The sequence below is a fragment of the Orbicella faveolata genome, unplaced genomic scaffold (genome assembly GCF_042242905.1).
Source record: "Orbicella faveolata isolate gen_17 unplaced genomic scaffold, um_ofav_v1 contig_46, whole genome shotgun sequence".
NCBI classification, from domain to species: Eukaryota; Metazoa; Cnidaria; class Anthozoa; order Scleractinia; family Merulinidae; genus Orbicella; species Orbicella faveolata.
This window is the reverse complement of record NW_028301576.1, coordinates 33,060,262-33,081,379: the sequence shown is the minus strand read 5'-3', so window position 1 is coordinate 33,081,379 and position 21,118 is coordinate 33,060,262. Positions and strand designations below refer to the sequence as shown.

The 21,118-nt window shown below is 37.6% G+C and overlaps 3 protein-coding genes across 3 annotated transcripts; 1 reads left to right on the top strand and 2 right to left on the bottom strand.

The window, feature by feature from the left end:
- The first annotated feature begins 2,637 nt into the window (after nucleotides 1-2,637).
- LOC149099840 (uncharacterized) lies at nucleotides 2,638-6,633 on the top strand. The gene is made up of 7 exons (XM_089278003.1): nucleotides 2,638-2,677; nucleotides 2,768-2,823; nucleotides 3,035-3,154; nucleotides 3,280-3,348; nucleotides 4,107-4,322; nucleotides 4,710-4,781; nucleotides 6,520-6,633. Exons 1-7 carry the CDS (start codon nucleotides 2,638-2,640, stop codon nucleotides 6,631-6,633), a joined length of 687 nt encoding a protein of 228 aa, XP_089134129.1.
- LOC110045435 (uncharacterized) lies at nucleotides 6,621-11,342 on the bottom strand. The gene is made up of 3 exons (XM_089278001.1): nucleotides 10,987-11,342; nucleotides 8,807-9,082; nucleotides 6,621-8,524 (listed from the first exon to the last, which is right to left on the bottom strand). Exons 1-3 carry the CDS (start codon nucleotides 11,190-11,192, stop codon nucleotides 7,711-7,713), a joined length of 1,296 nt encoding a protein of 431 aa, XP_089134127.1. The 5' UTR covers nucleotides 11,193-11,342; the 3' UTR covers nucleotides 6,621-7,710.
- Nucleotides 11,343-16,054: 4,712 nt separating this feature from the next.
- Nucleotides 16,055-21,018, bottom strand: LOC149099839 (uncharacterized). Its single transcript, XM_089277160.1, has 3 exons — nucleotides 19,744-21,018; nucleotides 19,092-19,367; nucleotides 16,055-18,661 (listed from the first exon to the last, which is right to left on the bottom strand). The coding sequence occupies exons 1-3, from the start codon at nucleotides 19,944-19,946 to the stop codon at nucleotides 17,848-17,850; spliced, it is 1,293 nt and encodes a 430-aa protein (XP_089133286.1). The 5' UTR covers nucleotides 19,947-21,018; the 3' UTR covers nucleotides 16,055-17,847.
- Between the last annotated feature and the right edge of the window lie 100 nt (nucleotides 21,019-21,118).

Sequence of the window (21,118 nt, the reverse complement as noted above, 5' to 3'; positions counted from 1 at the left end):
GTTTTGGATCTGTTTTGTTTCTCAATGTGGTTCAGCCAGTGACACAATTAAGACAATTGAGGGTCATTCTTGACATTTCTTGTTCACTGTCAAGTGATCGATAGGCCTATCAGTTAAGCACTGTTCAATTTCATCAATTCTTACATTTCTCTATTGACAGCACGCCCTGAAACATTTTGTTCAATCTTGAATTAAATTGGTTTAAAGGCTGTGAAAAGGAGCAGGGGTTAAAAATTGATTTATAAGGGGGTGAAAGGGAGAGAATTTAACCAGGTATTGTTTCTTTTTCCTTACGTCAACTTTCGGTTACATGATAAAAAGAAAAAAAAGACGATTCCCGGGAATTTCTTGACTGAAACTTATAAATCAAAAAACGACACGGTGATTTTTTTTGTATGTTATTAAATTTTGATTAGCAGGATGAGACATAACTTTTGGCAAAGTTTTAAAAAATATATGAACATGGGGTTCAGAGCCATCTTAAAGTTTTGACAAAGTAAGGTAGTTTTGAAATGAATGTACAGATTTTTTTAAAAACCTTGCCAAAAGTTGCATTTTATCCTACTTGTCAAAATTTGATATTATAAAAAATTTCACCAAGCCGTTTTTGAATTACAAGCCCTTCAAGGTATAATGAAGGGTGTTTTTAGCGGGTCATATTGTTGCTATGGTAACCATAGTGTCACGACAATGATAAAACGTGTTTACCAATGATTGGGCAGGTTATAATGCATGCATAGCGCCGGGTTGGCTATAATCATTTCATATCCAACAAGCGCGAGTGGAATAATTGTTTTATATATTAAAAACGGCCCCATAATATAGCAAACTAGACTAAAATAAAATAAAAACGCCCCCAAAAATAACGCGCATGCTTACCATATTTGTAGAGCATGGTATAATGGCTCATAACCCATGATGGCTAAATTCTCGAATTGCATTATCCGTCCTATGATCTAGTTTTTTTTTAAATAAAATCGGTTAGATAATGAATTTTTATTTTACCTACGAATCTCGCGATAGTCTAAAGTCATTTAGTTTGTTTCTCTCTGTCAAAACTATCTCGAAATTGAATATGAAACACAGCGTAAAATTCGAAATATAAATTTCAAAAATTATCCATCGTGGCTTACGTTCTCCAGACAACGCACAATTTGGTCATTTCACGTTGTTGTTTTGTAGAGGACCGCAAAAAAAAATGTGCCATTTTATTGCCCATTAAACCTTCTGTTTAGATATGTTCTCAATGCTGTTGCCATTGCGGTTTTTTAAACTCCCTAATGGTGAAGCGGCAAGTACAGTGTCGCTTATAGCTTTTTTTTTTTTTCGCGAAAGTTCTACCAGAAAAAATGGCTTATAACGGCAGATTTGGCGAGCTTTCTATTGCGGAGATACAAGAAATAATATGGCTAATGCAAAATAATATGGAAACTACAAAAAAACACAGAATATTACAATTAACTCAACTACGTAACGTTGGATACGAAACACTTTTTTTTTTCAATTGAAAAGGCTTGTTAAAGTACAACAAAGCGGCTGAATGAAGAAGAAAAGCAGCAAAAAATTAACGAGAAAATATAAAAACCGACATAATTTCTTTCAAACGGCGAAAACGGATTTTCCATATAAAATTAAGCTTAAGACTTCAGTAAATTTGCCACCTTACCTTAGGCCTTGTCCTTTTAGCCTCCAGTGAACTTGTTGTGTTCTGAGAAACACTATTGTAGTCCGGCTAAACAAGTTAACTCTTACTTCATCTGACTCGCACAGGGACCTAAACCTTTCTCTCGTTTGTCACCATTATTTAGAATATAGACGACTTTTATAAGAAATTGTGCGAGGAATAGTTTAGAAGATCTCTCTATCTCACTCGATCGCTCGTGTTTCAGTTCATTGAACTCAAAAAGGGAACACGCGTCATAATTTTCCCGCCTTTTTATACCACCACTTCGTTTAAATGAAATTGAAATCCCCACCCAGTCCGTCGAAAAATTTAATTAGTATAGGTAATCATATGAATGCGAGTGCAATTGAGGATTTACACCACGAGTGATGTTTTAAAATTCTCTAAAAATTGTACGAGCCTTTAGGCGAGTGCAATTTGAAAGAATTTTCAAATATCTCGAGTAATGCGGTTACTCATTTATTATATGACTGAGAAAATTGCAAACGCTCGGGCGTTAATTTGCACTGCACCGCACTGCAGTGCAATTTGAAATTAAGAATTAACGATAAATTGGCCTGCTCTCAACCAATTACAATGAAGTAATTTCTCAGTCATATATTATAATAAAACAATTTATTCTATCCACCCTTGTTAAATACGAGATGAAACCAAAAAATTAAAATGGAAAGAAAGCACAAAATATTTGGTCAGCTCCTTGAATGCCTAAAAGAGAAACAACAGTAAGACTTTTAGCGCTATCATTAGCATATCTGAACTGCATGAAGAAAAAAATTCTCTGTGAAGAATTCTACTACTCCGCTAGCTAAGGCGTTAAGCAGGCAGGCTAAGTGCCACAGCGCGCGCTTTCCATAGCGATGATTCTAAATTTCGTCACAATACAACCGACAGCTGAGAGGAATACAATCACTTGGAATTTGCGCTACTCAATTTCAGTTGGACAAAATCTTGCAATGGGAAACGTGTGCAGTGTTGCGAAATCATGGCGAAATTGTAAGATATTATTTTGCGTTTTCCAATCAATTTTTATGTAGTTACGTATGTTTTTTAACTTAAATGAATTCCCGGTTTTGTTTGTTTTAGATAAGAGAGAACTTAAAGAATGGAAGAAAATGGTAGAAAAGCAACTTACTGAAAAGGTAAGAGAGACATATGATGCAGAAGTCAACTAGAAGACTCTCAATGTTTTGGGAAGAAATCTGAGAACAGCGCTTTAAGATAGTTGACGATATATACTCGTTGGGCTAACACTTAAAACGTTGGATTTCCATTTTCGCACTGCAGTTTATCTTAAATCTTTTATACTGTATACTGTATAACAGTATGTAATATAATGATTATGTTTTGCAGAATAACGCAATAAACGATCTTCGAGACGTTTTACGAGTACAAACCAAACGGATTAAGGATATCCGTAGGGAAAATGAAGAACTTTTACAAGCCACTCAACAAATTGAAAAACAACTTCAAGTAAGTACCATGCAAAAACGTGAAGCATAACAGAGTTGTACTGGGGTGAAACCAAATTAACTGTAGCTTTTAAAACGAATATCTTAAAAACTACAAATACCAGTTAAAATATCTTTTTTTAACAGGCTAAATGCAATGAAGATGAACTAGATGAGAAGTTTGAAATTTCTGAAAACCGTACGCGAGTTTTGCAGGTAAAACATGAATGAGTTAATCTATAAAACATATTAGCCATAATTTTATTAAAGAGAGTTATAATACGTTCAGCAAAGATCCCAGGTTTTGATTCGCGGAGATCAGTTCCTTTGACCTCGGAGTATCTACTAAGTTTCTATGGCAACGAAGATTAACTAAATTTTAGGAGACCTCCAAAAATCACCGAGGAACAAGCGATTTGTTCAAAGATTGCCGAAGCCCAACCGATGACTTCCGAAGTGACCCAAAGTTTCCGGAGCGCTGAAAGTCCGAAGAATTAGACGATGAAACTAAACTGAAAACCGAAGGTTTTTGATTTAGTTTGCTTGTTTTACAGAATTGCAAGGTAGTGCACTTTCTTGAGAACTGTTTCAACGAAAAAAAAAAGGATAAAAAGGTTAAGTCGGCGTGCGAGCCAAGTGGCCTTTCAGGCCGGAGCTTATCTCGGTTTCTGTAGCATGAAGTGACTAGGGGTATTTCTACTCCCCCCTGGATGGGATGCTAGTCCATCGCAGGGTTACCCCCAGCATTAAGTTCGCCAGTACCCATTTATAAACCTAGGTGGAGAGAGGCACTATGAGAGTAAAGTGTCATAGTAAATGGTTTGAACCCGGGAGTATCAGTAGTTTGTATAGCGTGATCGTCCTTAAAGGTCATCCTTAAAGTTACACCGAGAGGGTGTATATAATGACTTTGGCATTTCTTAGGCTCAGAACTAAATTCATTAATTGATCCATTGTTGTTATCCATTTTCCAGAGCCGTGTATCTATTCTTACCTCAACGCTGAGAGAAACAAACAAGCGAATGGAAGACATGGCTACAAGCCTTGAAACTACGAAACATCGGGAAGAACAAAGTTCAGCTTTGATTCATTCCACTTTAACTGAATTAAAAGAATTCACTCAAAAAGTTAGCGATGTTGAGAAGAAACTAGAGGTGCTTGAATCTAAAGTTCTTAGAATTGAGAAGCAGGTGAGCTATTCAGAGACAATTTCATCCAATCAGAAGACAGCTTTAGACGGCAGTCAGTTAGGTGAAATACCAGATACAACTCGTACTCAGGCCTACCCTTCCGTGAAACAGAGACAATCTGGTACTAGCTCCAGAGAATGAAACAGACTACGGAGTTGGCCAGTTATATTTTGCTATATGTCCAACATCAAGTGTTATTGGCTTCATCATGTTTCCCATTGTTCTGAAATACGACCTTCGTTCGTTACTGTAACGGTTCATATCAACATCAAATTGTTGGAGATTCTGTCCGCCCTCAACGAGACAGTGGCAGCCTTTGTATTGTTCGATAAGCTTGATACGATACAAGTGGTTACGAGAATATCATATCTTTTTTTTAAATTTCAGCTCAATCAGGAAATGCCCGCTAAAAAACAAGCGTTACTGAAATCTCTGTTACAGGAAATTTACGAACTTGAGGTAACATCTATGAAGCATTAGATGCACCGTAAATGAGTGGCATCTGGAATTTAGAGAGTAGTTTTGAGCATAACTGTTTGACTTGAGTTTGTTCAACTTTTTCTCCACTCAGCAACCATCATTCTGCAGCACCGACTAACGAGTCACTAAGCGCTTTCCGAAGCCGTTGCAATATTACGGATTGAGACAGCCAGGGCTAAGGGAGACTAGCCTGCAAGCAAACTCGCTTAGAGGTTGGGTGTGAAATGAAAGAGCTTAAAACTCATCACATTTTGTTTCCGATTTAGGCTAATTGGCCACTATGGGGGCTTAATTGCAGGCTAGAGGGAGAAAAAATTGCAAATTTGGCCATTCTTCAATTTAGACTGTAAGGAGTCAAGACCCTATTTCAGTTAAAGGATTGGCCCCCGATTGGTCATACGTCAGCATCACGTGGGGATAAAACTGCTGAACCAGCAGTGTGCGGAACAGTAACGCATGACGTTACTCGTTTCCTGTTCAACACACTAAAATCGCTCTGCTCATACGAATTGACTGAAGCTTGAAAAAAGTTGCCGAGCCGGTGTTTTCTAGTTTATACCAACTCTGATGCAATCAGTTTTAATCTCCTCCAGTTTTGCCCATCCTTGCCCCATTTTTGGCTTTTTCTGTGTTTCGAGTTCTTATACAGTTTTAAACCGTTAAGGGCCAGAAGCATATCACCTAGGTGATATGCTTCTGTAAGGGCCCAATAACCGATTCATGCGCGCGCTCGCGCGCGTTGCTAAGGAGGTGAAATTTCACTTCCGGTTACTTACGTCAGCCTGAGCGCGGAAAATAAAAACAACTCAATAACTTGCAAATTCGCTTACAGTTTAGATGTTTTTGTGTTTCACAAAATGCAAAGTAAAAAAAGTACAAGCAAAGACAAAATAAGAAAAAGACAGAAAAACAAGAGCAATAGAAAGAGAAAAACTAACTCAGTGTGGCTTTGTTTGATCTTACCGAAGTGCGCTGGTAGTGTAAATTGTGCACGCGCTGATAGGGTAACTTCCAATATATATCGGGCGCACTTCCGGTTTCTTTAAATGCTAAAGGAAACTCGGTTTTTCATTAAATCCAGCCTTTTTTGACGGATTTCGATTAAAGCCATAGTTGGAAAGATAGCTATGCATTCCTTTTTCAAAATCATGCTTTTTCCAGAAAATTACGAATATTTTAATATTTTAAAATTCTCTCAAAATCTGACCTTTAAAAAATGAAACAAAATCTATGCATAGCGTAATGAGGATTTAAATTAAAATATTAAATCAATGAAAAAAATCCCGATAAAGTAATTTGCCTGGGAGCCTTTGCATTTTTTCAGTATTAGTCACATGACCATGGGCGTGGCCTGATGACATCATCACTAGTGTTACTGATCATGAAAAAGTTAAAACACATGAAATAACTCTGAACTAACTAAAAGTGATGAGGTTATATGAGAATAAATTTTCCTTAGCAACCGCTCGAAAAGAGCGGTTAATGGGCCCTTAAGATATTTCAGTCAATTCTCTTGGTAAGGACTGGAATTTGTCTTAATTAAAAATTACTACTCGACATGACACAAAGTTGTCCTGGTCAGTGCTCTTAGGGTCTCTTAGCCTCCATTTGGCTTCTCTTCCCTTGCACTGAGTGTACATACTGTCTTGTTTCCATCTCACCCCTCATCCGGACCCCTGGATGGATGACACACCTAACCATCAGATATCTGTTTCAGGACGAAAAGGACGGTTTGATAAAATTTACTGAAGAAGCTCTTGGGATCAGAGAGGAGGACAGAAGATTTCAGCTTAACGAGAGGTTGAATTCCACACTGGATAAAAAGCAGTAATTACGTTTTTATTTTATTTAAAACGCAACGATATCCAGGGTTTTATTTGTAATTCTCGCAACAACATTTAATTGATGAATATTTGTTTTATCTTACACAATATTGTACAGATTGTCATGTTAGACGTTGTTATGCTCACTATCAAATACTTTAAAATCCCATTCCTTCCTTCTTCAATCGTTTTAATTTGTCTTTGCTCTCCTAAATATGCTCTCCCAAAGGTTAAGATTGTCTTCCGTTCTTTTGCAGTCTTCAGGGAGGACACCAGATTTCAAGCTGATTGTAAAAAACTAACGCCATACACGAACATTAACAACTTTACTACAATTATTATTTTGTGATTATTCGGTAAAAAGTGTCCTAATAAAGCTTATTGGTTCTCTTATCGGTTTGGTTTTGCCCAAAAACCACCGGTAAAAATCTTCCTTGATTTTTAGATTGGTTTAAAGATTTTAAATTTCTGACTACCACACTTACTGTTTACTAAGACAATTCTGACTTGAAACCAATGATTGACCTCTGCAATACCGGTGCAGTGCTCCACCAAATAAGCTATCAAACCAATTGGGGGTAATATACTAGTAGATGATTGAGATAAGCAGTACATATGTAAAATATATATTTAAACTGCGGTAGAAAAATAGTATTTATGCAGTTGTGAACTTGATATAGGTAGCTGTGAAAAAAAATCTGAAAAAATGCTGGCTTGAACATGATCTCTGCATGAATGAGGTGAAAAATACTCAAAAATAGTCCGAGATAGCAGGGCTTCAAATTAATTTTTTTTTGTTTGTTTCTTCGCAACACTGAAAAACAACACAACACAAAAATACAGTTGAAAAATATATAAACTATTTAAAACTGACCATTTTGTTTTATATTCTACTTGCAAAACATGCTTACAGAACCATTCAATGCTACACTCCATTTGTGATACTTACAATACTAGATACTCTTAATAATAATTAATAATAACAAATATTTCAACAGGAGGCTTCACTCACTAAGGTATTGTTCACAGAGTTCCAATTTTGGTATATCTTACTAATCAATTAAATAGCCAGAAGATCCTTCCCATCAGTTTTCAACTTTTTCATTTTTTGCCCATGTCCCATCAGAAGTTATCTTGTACTCATCATTCTTATATTCCATAAGGAAATTTTTCCTTCTGTAAAACACATGATTATAAAGATCCTCATAAATTTCACTCAGTGGCTGAGTTCCGGCTAGCTGTGCGATAGTCTTGTCATATTCCCACTGACTGTCACCTAACATGTGAGCATATTTCTTGCCCAACCCAGAGCAGAGTTTTTCTTGAAAATCTTTCTCTTCGTCATCATTCATATCCTTTTCAGATGGTAATTTCTTCTTTCCACTCAAAACTGCTGCAATGTACTGAGCTTGCAGGCTGAACAGTGGAAATGGACACACCCTGAGGCAGAGCCCAATGAATGAGAGTGTGGGATATTTTGTGTTAAAAATGTGTTTGTAAAGATGAGTTACTCTGTTATCACACACCTCAATATTACAAGCATTACTGAGGAATGGAAAAGAGAACTCATAACCTGTACAGAGTAAGATGGCATCAACTTTTCTCTGCTGTCCATCATCAAAATGAACTGTCCCATCTGTGGATACAAGTGATATTGGTCTTTGTTGCTTTACGTTGTCTGGAAGCTTACTAGGAACATTGCCTTTATGGCTAAGGAACACTAGTTCGGCCTTTGTTGCAACTTCAAGGCAAATGTCTTGACCTGATGCAGCAGCACCAAGAATGACCACATGCTTTCCTTCAAAGACATCAGGATGGCGGTAATCATGGCTGTGCATCAGTAGACCAGGAAAAGATTCAAGACCAGGAATGCTTGGTATTAGAGGAACAAAAAAATGTCTGCAAAGTAACAGGAAATAAGAAGTAATCAGAAAAAAAATGTTTCACAGGGAGTATTATGTCCTGCAAGATTAAATCAAGAGATGACATTATAGAAGAGTATCACACAAACCACCTAGCCATTGAATACCTGACAACTTTGGGGAGCACCCCTCCTCCTCTGGCAAAATTGAATGGTTGCCATGAGGAAACTTGATGGTGGTATCTCTGATGGGTTGACGTACAACTTTGTCAAACCAGAACAAGTTTTATTAACAAAATTATTAGTACTAGAAAACGTACCCAGAACATACAATGACAGCTTCAAACACATGAACTTGAGATTCCTTAGTATCGACATTTGTCACAACCACCTCCCATTGCCACTGGTCCCTGTCTTCACCCATGAGTGGACTAACACTTGTGATGGCAGAGTTAAAATGAATGTACTTATACAAATTAAAGTGACTGGTGTAGTCTTCAAGGTATTTGAGAACTTGCTGATGAGTCATAAATGATTTCCATTCTGAAGGAAATGGAAAATCCGGAAAGGCCATAACTTCTTTTGGAAGATTGGTTCTGAAATATGGATAAAAAACAGAGAGGGAAAACAATAAAGAAACGTTGTGTCATAGGTACATTTATCAAAGAAACATAACACACATTGTGAAGTAAAAGGAAAACAAGCCATCCCCCTTTCATCCGAGCATGCCCAATTGATGAAAATCGATTGTTGGAATGTAATCGATATAATCAATATAATCGGTTTTAATTTATTGATTATTATGGACTGCCCCAATTAAGCAATGAAAATTGATATTTGTAATTCAAATCCTCGTGATTGCTATCGATTACATTGATTTTCATTGATCTTAATTGGTAAGTCTTGAAAGAGGATACTTTTAATTTTCTCTTGAGCAGTGCATAACTCTTGGGATAACTTAAAGAGATTAATCTCTATATAATGTAGCGATGTCATACTGACAGAGAGAGCAGTCAAAGGTTGCTGAGTGTGGATTTACTGTGACGATAGGAGAATCATTTATCCTGGAAAAGAAAATCTCTAGCTGTAAAGAGACATTCTTGGTGGGATAACAACGGACGTTCGACTGGATAAAAAAAAAATGAAATGCGGTTTAATGTGTAACGGGTTGTATCTTGTAGTCATCAAAGGAAAATGGGCTCAAACAATTCAAAATTTCCTTTGAATTCCTTTGCTTTCATCATGAAGAAAGCAAATCTCTTGTGCATTATGTTTTTTTGCTGCAAATGAAATAAAACTAGAAAAATTAATAACAATCACTGAAAATCAATAAAAATCGATGAAAATCAATAGCCACAACTCTCTTGATCATTGATTTTCATCAATTTCAGATATTAATCGATTTCAGATATTAATTGATTATATTGATCATGGGTTTTCATCGATTGGGCACACTGGGCTTTCATGTGTCAACTGGACACTTGGGGAGTGGCACTGATGGGAAACGTTCAAATTTTAATAAAACATCTAGCGTGCATCAAGAAAAAGTATCTTCTACCATGAGAGCCAATTCTGGTAGCCAAGGCACAAGGGTACTAAGAGTCATTGCAGGGTTGCCCCCCCCAGCATTATATTTAACAATTAGACCTGTGGCTCTTGAGGGTGAAGGGTCTAATTGCTTTAGTATCACCCAACTAGTCGGGCAGAAAAGGCAATGATGTGTAGTTCCAGGAAATATCCATACCCACCCCAAGGAAGGTTAACGGAAATTCCAAGGGGGAGGGGGGGTTTCAAAAGCCCAGTTTTATAAAGGAAAGTATGGCACTAAAATGGAATTTCCAGAGGGGGTGGGGGATCATGCTAAAAAACCTTCCATGGGAGTGGTATGGATATTTTCTGGAACAACACAATAAAAGTAGCAAATGCAAGTTGAAAAAATATTTATCTGGGAATAAAACGAAAGAAAGTGTCATGCCTGATTGTGTGAATTTCGCTACTCGAGGACCATTACTAATAGTTTTCTAGTAGCGCAGCCAATTAAAATACAGGATTTGCATTAGTCCACTAGTTATGTGATACTAATGGATTATATACCCGAACCATTTATACAGCAGGATGAGAGAGGCAGTGTGAGAGATGATTGTGATGCATGTGAAGTGTATAATGAAACCAAGTCTGAAGTCTAATAATAGTAAGTGACTGAGCAAGTAACTTTGAGGGATGGAAACAAGACCAACCTCATCTCATGTGACTCTTGTTCATTTGGACCCATTTGGGATTATGGCCCAAGTAAATGAATTTAATTCCACCTATTACTTATTTGCTTTCTTGTTCAATTTCATAGAAAATAATCCAACTGCACGAATCCATTTCTCTCTTTAGTTCATATTATAAGCTAAGAAATATCAGCACCCTCCACCGTCCTATAAATAAGATGTTACCTAAGTTTCAGTTTTGCCCAGCTTTCCCGGCCTAATATCAAAAAACACCTTTTACTTACCTAAGATTTTGGTAAATACTCGAGTAAATTGGAAGCCCTCGTTCATCTGTGCCTGTTTTCTCGTTGTAAACCCATGTTCCACCAACAGAAGAAGCTTGCTCAAACACAGACACGTCAAAAATATCCATCTCACTTGTAAGATGACGAGCCGCAGCCAGGCCAGCACCTCCGGCTCCTATTACACACACTCGAATCAGCTTTATCATTCTACAAATTGATGAGAATTTTCAGAACTGTCGGAACGGATAAATTTGTGTTTTAAACGAAAGCTCACACTAACAACTAGGGATATGCCGGTTATGTCATCATCCCGGGCATCATATGACGAGTGAGCCTGGAGACGGTTTTAGCAAAGAAAAAAAAAAAGTAAGTCCGCAATGCGTCCAAGTAAAACAAAGGTATAACGTCGAGGAGCGCAATGTATAGCTCTGGCGTTATAGCCGACATCAAAAGATTAACTGATAAACTTGGGACTTGTACATGTAAAGGTTGATCTGCCGTAGGTTAAGATTGCGCTTAAAGATTTTTACTAAGAGTTTTTGGTAGATTTCCCTTTTAGGGATTTCCCTTTTTGGTAGATTTCCCTTCCCTGACATATTACTACTGACTGTCACCTAAGCATGTGAGCATATTTCTTGTCCATCCCAGAGGAGAGTTTTTCTTGGAAATATTTTTCTTCCTCATCGTTCACATCCTTTTCAGATGTCAAACAAAGTCAAACAAAGTCCGTTGATCCAGCGATGGCCGGTTATATTTGAAAACTTTATAAACCATCCACGGCTTTAACCTGTAGAGTATTACCCTCCCCGAAGCCATATTTCTAAGATCTAAATCTAAGACATAGTAGTGCGGGTTTCGCTCAAAAATCAGTCTATTCTGTTTCGTTTCCTGATATTTTAATTTCAACATCTTGAATGTATGCAAGGCGGGACTTTCGAGAGAGTCAAGCCGAGAAAATTTGGTTATGACGTCAGCGTACGAGCGAGCGAGCGATGGGAGCGGGGGGCGGGGTGGGGTTTCTCAAATGCCATCTTTTCTTGGCAGGAAATCGCGCCCGCGTCCGCGTTTGTTTTGAGCGAAACGACTGTTCCCGAAAACAGAAGTTTTTTTATTAAAGAAAAGAAAACTCATTTCTATTGTTATGTCAATAAACGATAGCGGAGTTGATATTAATACGTTTTCAAGACAGGGTTTGATTGAAACAGAACGTGAAAGAGAACTACAGAGAGCAAGAATTAATTAAACAGGCAAAAAGTTTTGAGACCATACTGTGAGACATTTTATTTATACAATGCTTTCATAAACTTTACGAGTAGAAGGCATTCGAGGCAATCGTCTTTATCGCTCTTAAATATTATGAAAGCGTTGGTGCCTCGTCAGAGTGAAAAAAATTCAACTCGCACCCACAAAACAGGATCTTGGTACCTTTTGGGGGTTCTTTTCAAATTTCCAGCGAGTACCCCCATTCTTTTTATATGGGAATTTCCCTGGACCCGGTGAGTTTTGAAGTTTTCTTTTTGTTAACAGAGCCAGCCGCTTCGTAGACTGCTATAATTATCTTGTGTTTAATACGGTTTGAAACCAAGAAACTACGTCATTCTCCGTGAAACCTGCAAAGTTCGCAGTACTTGGACTTCTCCTGCTGCTTTGATTTGCTTTCTTTTGTTTCCCGTTACGTTTATACGTTCCGAATCGTACAGTAATCTAGAAATGTGTCGTACCGTTTTCACTCGCCTCCTCTGTAATTAAAACAAAAAAAAAAACAGCGTTTTTTTTCCTTATTTCCAGTCGTTTGTTCTCAACTCCCCATAACTCAAACCTTTTTCAATTTCTCTCGAAGATTCGAGTTATCGAGTTATCGGGTGTTGACTGTATTAAGTTATATACTTGGCTTTACTAACATCACTTCTAGGTGCTCCAGACTTGTTGTGTCCCTTCAAGTTCACGCCTAGATTTCTTTTTCTTCCGTCTGCGATAAAACTCATATTTTTGCAGCGTTCGCGTATCGACAGTTCCTCATAATTTTTCACAATCATTTAATTTGATTCACCAAGATAAGGAATAGGCCTGGTCATAATAACAATCTGATCATAATAATACTACGAATGTCGAATGTATTTAACTTTGTAATTAAGGTGATTCCTCACATTTGCATTGCGCATCCTTATTGCGCATAATTTATGGCGTCACTAGCGCGCGTTCGTGCCCGCGCACATTAAAAACATGGCGGATTTGCCTTGATATTGAGTTCTGTCAGTTGAGAAATGGCTGCAGCTCACTAACGAGCTCGGGCACCCCAATTTTTTTTCCAGTCGTTTTAATCAACTAATCATTCGCTTTGCGTGAGAAAAGACTGATCTGATTTCTATTGCTGAAAATTGAAGAAATAAGGAAAATAGCAGCTGCACTGTAGTCTTTTCTATTTTGCAGTTTGATAGCTGTGGCAAGCAATTTGGTTCCAATATTTTAACAAGGATTCAGCTGTCTGTCAAAATCAAACTTAAAAAGTTTATTTGTGTCCGACACAAGTATTCACTGTAGTTTGAGGCATGTTTTCATGAGTCTGTGCTCACAAAGATTTTACAATAACTTGGAATGCGTTCTTCCCGGGGTATCCAATCGATCAAATCGATAATCGATGACAATCGATATCAATCAACACCAATCGATATCAATTAATCGATTGATATTGATAACCGATGACCAATTGATGGCGAAGATTCGTGTGGTTACCTATTGGTATCGATTTTCAATAACAATCGATAGATAAATTGATATCGATTGGTTGCAGATTGAAGGAATCGGCACATAAATATCTGATCTTTGTACGCAGTAATTGCAAACTCATTTCATTTCAATCCTTTGAACGTTAACAGGAGAACAAGACTCTCTTGTTTCTCTTCAACGCCTCGTCCACAGGTATTCGTCTTCTTTTGACAGCTCAAAAGTTTGTTCCCGTCCTTGCCTGGTTAACAACTTTAAACGCGTTTCCGCGTTCTCCCTTTTCTTGTCAGAAACACTTCACGGACGTTCACCTCAAAACGGCAAAGATGATAGCCTTTGGCGATGCACCTCATATTCAGTAAAGCCTCTTCCCGGACTTCTTGCGTAGACATATATAATGACACGGAAAGGCAATGACGGGGTATATTCTTTGCGTTGAGAAGACTGGGTCGGAATTATTTTAGTAATTTCGTCCCGTGGGCTTCCTAAAATGGCGGATGATCGGACAGGTTCGACGTTGCTGTACCAATCGATAGCAATCGATGAACAGTTTTTGTATGGTTATCGATTGATCATCGATTGACCAATACTAATCGATACAAATCAACTAATTATATCGATTGATATTGATTGATCGATTGATTTTTCGAACATCAATTTCCAGCGATTGCATACCCCAGGGTTCTTGTAATAAGCATTAAATAAGGCCAAAATGGGACATTTCAGTGCCTCGCTGCTCCTTAATGAGCATGGGCACCCCTCCTTTTTAGTGCAGAGTGCACTATTGGGATGGTTATGGGAGCTGCCTGCCGCTAAGGCACTATGGCGCTATGGTACTAAGGCCCTGTGGCACTACGGCGCTAAGGTGTAAACTTTAATGTTTGTTTAATTAATTAATTTCAATTAATTAAGTAGTTTAGAGGCAAGGAAGTGGTAGGGGTGGGGTGGGAAAGGTACATGTGTACTCTACGCAAAACACGTTTCATCACCGTCAGTTATATTTGAACATCGCAAAGCTATATATTTGTTTCAGGTAACCCCTTGCTCTCCTTGTGTACCATTCTCTTTAGAACAAAACTAATTTGCTGTAAACGCATGCGTAGATTGGTTAGCGTTCGTGGCTTCCATATTAGGTGGAGGATACTTTGCATACAGAATCACGCACAAATGTTGAGTGGTTTTCCTTATGATAGAACTCAACATGTAAGACACATGCGTTCTAGCATCGTTAGGGTTATACGCTATCTTTCCACGCGGTATTTTAAATGTCATGTCATGTGACCAAGGACGGCAGTTATTTTTCAGGTAGCGCCAATTGTCCCTTTTTATTACAAAAGTGAAACGTTACCGTGGCTGCGTAGCTTTTAGAATTACACACAGGTCGGTTCAACAAATACCATCTGCTGTTTTCAATCTACAATAGTGTGCTTCTCAGTGTTCAAATGTATTGCTTCTCCTTAGCGGCTTGTTTATTTCTTGCCTTAATCGTGTCTGTAAGAGAGACCAGAAAGTTCCCAAGTTAGTGGCTTTAATACTACGCAAATTGTAAATTTGTAACAAAAGAAACCAGGAAAGTGCTCAAATATTGCTGCAGACTCCGTGGCACCTAATGAAAAGCGGATATTAATTTAATCAGTCTTTGAGGAGACTCATTCATATCGGCCAAGTAGCGCTGTTTATTTTCAATACTTTTTGTTGAAACGCTTCTCAGCCATCAATATCGTTGTGTGTTAATTTTGAATTGTTTTATTGTTAACAACAAAGGTGGCAACAGAAAAAAGAAAGTGGTGTTTCGTGACTATCTGATAATTGAATTAGTTCTTGTTCATCGGTAAACATTTGCATTTTTAGTAAAACAACATCGTTTTTGTTCCGTTTTTTCATCACTACATCAGATATTTAACGTTCTTTCATTTATCTCCAAAAACCAAGCACATCTTCCGTGTGTTGAAGAAAACAAGAGTTTCATATTACATGCCTTTGCGAGGAAAACAAAAGTATTAGGTTACAAAGTTGGCGTGAAGAGCTAAATTGTCACGTTTGCTGCTTCAACGTATTATTGAATTTAAGATGAACGAAAATCAACGTAAAACACCAGGAGTAATTAATTTGTACGTAATTTGTGGACCTTGAATGAAAATAACCTTGAAACATACACACTGCAAAGGGGAAAAGCCCTGGCAGACTACCAAGGTAGGCACAAACCGGAAGTAAACCGAGCAGGGGTGAGTACTTGTGGGACTACCGTGCCAGAGCTATCAATTCCGCTCGGCACTATCTGAGATTGTCTCACTAGTTATTTTATAATTAAAGTTCTCAAGTGATAAATATTCAGTGGACAAAGTTTGAACAAAAATCTATTGACAGTTTTATTTCAGGGGAATTACCTTAAGCTAAATAGGGACACCTATCTATTCCTTGAACTAATCAGAAGTACTAAAAATATAAATAGTATAACTATAAAACTGTTCTTCATAAATCAATGTTATTTCTAGTCGTTTGACGAAAACTCACTTTTCTGAAGTCGTACCTAAGATACAAAAGTTAACCTTGCAGTCAAACCAAGTGAAGCGTGCCCCTAAAGATTACATTAATGAATTCGTTATTTGAATATTGAACCCGCTAGTCGTTTTGAGAATGCAATAATGAATTGATTATTGAAAAATTGAACCCACTAGTCGTTCCAAGAATATGGCTAATGGGTTTAACATTTACAAAAATCAATTTAATATTGATTTTTGAAATGACTAGCGGGTTCAATATTCAAATAATGAATTCATTATTGCATTCTTGAAATGATTTGCGGGTTCAATCTTCAAATAATCAATTCATTAATGTAATCTTGAGGGGTATGCTTCACTTGGTTTGACTGTGAGACCTTATTCATGATTTAAACCCAAACCACTAATATAGCTTATTTATCATTAAGGAGGCAAAGTCATGCCTCAGTTTAACTTAAACTTGTCCCACTAAAATCTTGAGGTGGGACATATCCCTTATGTTGTCATCCCTTTGAGACAACCAGTCTTACTCCATTTATTGCTTATTTAAAGTGAGTATTCCCTGTAGTTTTATTCATCACAAATAAATTAACATGTTTTTCAACCTATTTCAGGCATTTGTGGTACACCCACAATCGCTAAATCCTAATCATCAAAGCCCAAAATCACAGCAAACACATCACTTAGCAATATTTCACAATTTCAGATAAAAGCTACAAATTCATGCACAATGTCCTGTGACAAATATCTAAAATATCATATTTTTAAACTGCAGGAGAAAGAAAAACAGGATGACAGAACGTTCATGCAGTTATGCATGCAACTTAGGTAGCTGAAAAAAAAAAAGTAAAAAATCTCAGGCTTGAACGTGATCTCCACATGAATGAGGCAAAAAAATATCCATTTAGACTAAGACCTCCTAAGCATACTCAAGATTTGTTCAAAATAGCAGGGCTTCGAATTAACTTGTTTTGTGTTTCTTAGTAACACCGAAACACAAAAATACAGTTCAGAAAAATACTTAAACCACTTCTCACTGACCATATTGGTCTATATTTTACTTGCTACTTATCCTCACTAAACTTACAGTGCTACATACTATTTGTGACACTTACAATACTATGTACTACAAGACACTCTTAATAATAATAATAATAATAATAATAATAATAATAATAATAATAATAATAATAATAATAATAATATAAGGACTTGGAAATCAAAACAAGCCGAATGTGGGGCATGAGAACGGAAACGATACCAGTTATCATTGGAGCACTTGGAGCTATCAAAAAGGGACTAGAAACTTATCTTGGAAGAATTCCCGGCCAATTAAGCATCAGTGAACTACAAAAGATAACCTTGCTAGGTACAGCGCACATTTTGAGGAGGATGCTATCAAGCTAAAAACTGGCTATCCCTAGTGCCCCAGGACCATGGTTTGGTCTCGGCCCTAAGGACTCTAAGCAAACATTACGTGAGGACGATAATAATAATAATAATAATAAAAGGAGGCTTTAGTCACTTTCACAGAGTTCCATTTTGTTAAGTGTTACCCTCAGAAAATAAAGTTGTTGTCTTATCTTAATTTTGGTGTACTATATTCATCAATTAAATTGACTGAGGATCCTGTGCATCAATTTTTAACTTCTTCAATTCTTGCCCATGTCCCATCAGAAGTTATCTTGTACTCATCATTCTTATATTCCATAAGGAAATTTTTCCTTCTGTAAGACAAATGTTTATAAAGATCCCCATAAACTTCACTCAGTGGCTGTGCTCCAGCTAACTGTGCAATAGTCCTGTAGTATTCCTTCTGTCTGTCACCTAACATGTGAGCATATTTCTTGCCCAACCCAGAGCAGAGTTTTTCTTGAAAATCTTTCTCTTCGTCATCATTCATATCCTTTTCAGATGGTAATTTCTTCTTTCCACTCAAAACTGCTGCAATGTATTGAGCTTGCAGGCTGAACAGTGGAAATGGACACATTTTGAGGCAGAGCCCAATGAATGAGAGTGTGGGGTGTCTTGTGTTAAAAATATGTTTGTAAAGATGAGTTACTCTGTTATCACACACCTCAATATTACAAGCATCACTGAGGAATGGAAAAGAGAACTCATAACCTGTACAGAGTAAGATGGCATCAACTTTTCTCTGCTGTCCATCATCAAAATGAACTGTCCCATCTGTGGATACAAGTGATATTGGTCTTTGTTGCTTTACGTTGTCTGGAAGCTCACAAGAAACATTGCCTTTATGGCTAAGGAACACTATCTCTGCCTTCGTTGCAACTTCAAGGCAAATGTCTTGACCCGATGCACCAGCACCAAGAATGACCACATGCTTTCCTTCAAAGACATCAGGATTGCGGTAATCATGGCTGTGCATCAGTAGACCAGGAAAAGATTTAAGACCAGGAATGCTTGGTATTAGAGGAACAAAAAAATGTCTGCAAAGTAAAAGGAAATATGATATACCATATGTTTAGTCTTCATGTCACAAACAACTCAGTCCATGCTAAGGCAGCTCTTTATAGTCATGTGATATGTAAATCAGAGATTTTGTGGTTAAAAATGGCAAAGATGTTCTGACTTTTTGGTAAACTCAAGGCGGTTTATTAAAATCGAGGAAGTGCCAAACTCGTGAATTCTTTTTGAAATCTATGTGGTGAAACGTTCGCCACAGAGATGAGGGCAGTAAACAAACTGGTCAGATATTTTCAAACAAACGAAAAATCAAATGGTCCTGATGAGATAACTAAAGAGATAACTAATGAGACAACTCAACGGTAATTGACTCCGATGGGCTGAAGGACAATGTTTCTTAACCACCAAAAGTCCCATATTTAGAAAAATTATGTACTTGTCTTGTAAACTTACCCAGCACATACAATGACAGCTTCAAACACATGAACTTGAGATTCCTTAGTATTGACATTTGTCACAACCACCTCCCATTGAGGCTGGTCCTGGTCTTCACCCATGAGTGGACTAACACTTGTGATGGCAGAGTTAAAATGAATGTACTTATACAAGTTAAAGTGACTGGTGTAGTCTTCAAGGTATTTGAGAACTTGCTGATGAGTCATGAATGATTTCCATTCTGAAGGAAATGGAAAATCGGGAAAGGCCATCACTTCCTTGGGAAGATTGGTTCTGAAATATGAATAAAAACAGAGAGGGAAAACAATACAGAAACGTTTTGTGATAGGTACATTTATTTAAGAGACAGTGGTCATAATACACATTGTAAAGTACAAGGGAAAAACCCATTTCCCTACACGTATCAACTGGACATAGGAGAAGTGGCACTGATGGGAAAGGTTCAAATTTTGATGGAAGATCTAGTGTGCATCAGGACAAAGCATCTCATACCATGAGAGCCAATTCTGGTTTCCAATGCATGAGACCTATTTTCTTACTTGTTCATGCACTTTTCCCCACTGTCCTATAAATAAGTTGTTACGTAAGTTTTGTCCAGCTTCACAACCATTGAAGCTCAACCAAACGTTAAAAAATACCTTTTACTTACCTAAGATTTTGGTAAATACTCGAGTAAATTGGAAGCCCTCGTTCATCTGCGCCTGTTTTCTCGTTGTAAACCCATGTTCCACCAACAGAAGAAGCTTGCTCAAACACAGACACGTCAAAAATATCCATCTCACTTGTAAGATGACGAGCCGCAGCCAGACCAGCACCTCCGGCTCCTACGACACACACTCGAAGCATCTCCATTGTACAAATATTGATGAGAATTCTCAGAGCTGTCGGACGTAACGCCGTAAGCTACCCTGGTCCCAGAGGTTTTTCTTCATTTTTCTTCTTTTCGCGAAGCGGTAGACACGAGTCCCGAAGAGGCGAGAAAGAAAAACCTCTGGTTACCTAGCTGTCAAACGCGTCAAATTGATAATTAACCGCGCGGCCATGGGCCGAGCGCGGTTCTAGGTTTACCCGTGGTTTATTTATTTTTTTTTTGTCGGTGACCAGACGTAGACCTCCGCTCGGCCAAATTCCGAGTCACGCAACGTGTGATGTTTTTTCCGCCAGAAGCTGTTAAAACATTAATACACGGATAATTTTACGGATATTGTTTCCTTTGTTGTGGGTAAAATATATTTTCTTTTGGTTTTATCGAAGCGTTGGATTCAAAGGGATTAATAAATACGCTAAAAAAAGGTATTACGTCAGCCATGGAATGCGTTAACGTTGCAGCTTTCACTTTCGCTACGTGACTAATAAGATCGTGTTTACTTTGGAAGTTTATTTCGCCAGAAGCGACGGTCATTAATTTATTTGCAAGTTTGCGAGTATTTCTTGTGGTTTTAGGCAAATGAAGTAAATTCTTTGGCTCTTTCATCGCAGCGAGTTCATAGATCGGAAGGAAAATGAAATATTTGCAAGCCAAGCAAAGAACATGTCAGGACATGCAATGATTACGTCATTGGTAGGGAAATAACCACCGTACTAAAGATAGCCGTCGATAACGCAATTCTTGAATTATGTGACTCGTGTGACTTCTTTGCTAGCCCTTTACTCCAGGAAAATATTAAATTTAAACTTGACTTTTAAGAAAGAAAGCTGTTGTTAATAGTGTTCGTATCTTCATGCCCATACATATCCCAAAGAAAGTTCCAGATTAACACTATTACGTCATCGGAGATTTCGCAACGGCTACGACTGATGGTGCAATAGTAGTCTGTGTTGATCAAGTGATGTGATGTCTACAGTAATCAATGAATCATCAAGGATTACTTTCGAATGTACACTGCGTTGCAACTGTAGTGCTAAGAAAATAGTTAAATTTTAAAAGCGCGGTTTTAAGATCTAACAGATCTTCTTGTTACAAAAGGGACCGATGGTAACTTAGCAGTCACATGCTTATCAGCCGCTAATGGTTTCCACTCGGG

Bases quoted from the DNA above. Each gene is read 5' to 3' on its own strand.
- LOC149099840 (XM_089278003.1), top strand. From the start codon at position 2,638: ATGGGAAACGTGTGCAGTGTTGCGAAATCATGGCGAAATT. The intron at 2,824-3,034 runs GTAAGAGAGACA...TATGTTTTGCAG, and splicing joins AAAAGCAACTTACTGAAAAG to AATAACGCAATAAACGATCT. The intron at 3,155-3,279 runs GTAAGTACCATG...TTTTTTTAACAG, and splicing joins AAATTGAAAAACAACTTCAA to GCTAAATGCAATGAAGATGA.
- LOC110045435 (XM_089278001.1), bottom strand. From the start codon at position 11,192: ATGATAAAGCTGATTCGAGTGTGTGTAATAGGAGCCGGAGGTGCTGGC. The intron at 9,083-10,986 runs GTAAGTAAAAGG...TCCATATTTCAG, and splicing joins AGTATTTACCAAAATCTTAG to AACCAATCTTCCAAAAGAAG. The intron at 8,525-8,806 runs GTACGTTTTCTA...GTTACTTTGCAG, and splicing joins GCTGTCATTGTATGTTCTGG to ACATTTTTTTGTTCCTCTAA.
- LOC149099839 (XM_089277160.1), bottom strand. From the start codon at position 19,946: ATGGAGATGCTTCGAGTGTGTGTCGTAGGAGCCGGAGGTGCTGGTCTG. The intron at 19,368-19,743 runs GTAAGTAAAAGG...TTCATATTTCAG, and splicing joins AGTATTTACCAAAATCTTAG to AACCAATCTTCCCAAGGAAG. The intron at 18,662-19,091 runs GTAAGTTTACAA...TTTACTTTGCAG, and splicing joins GCTGTCATTGTATGTGCTGG to ACATTTTTTTGTTCCTCTAA.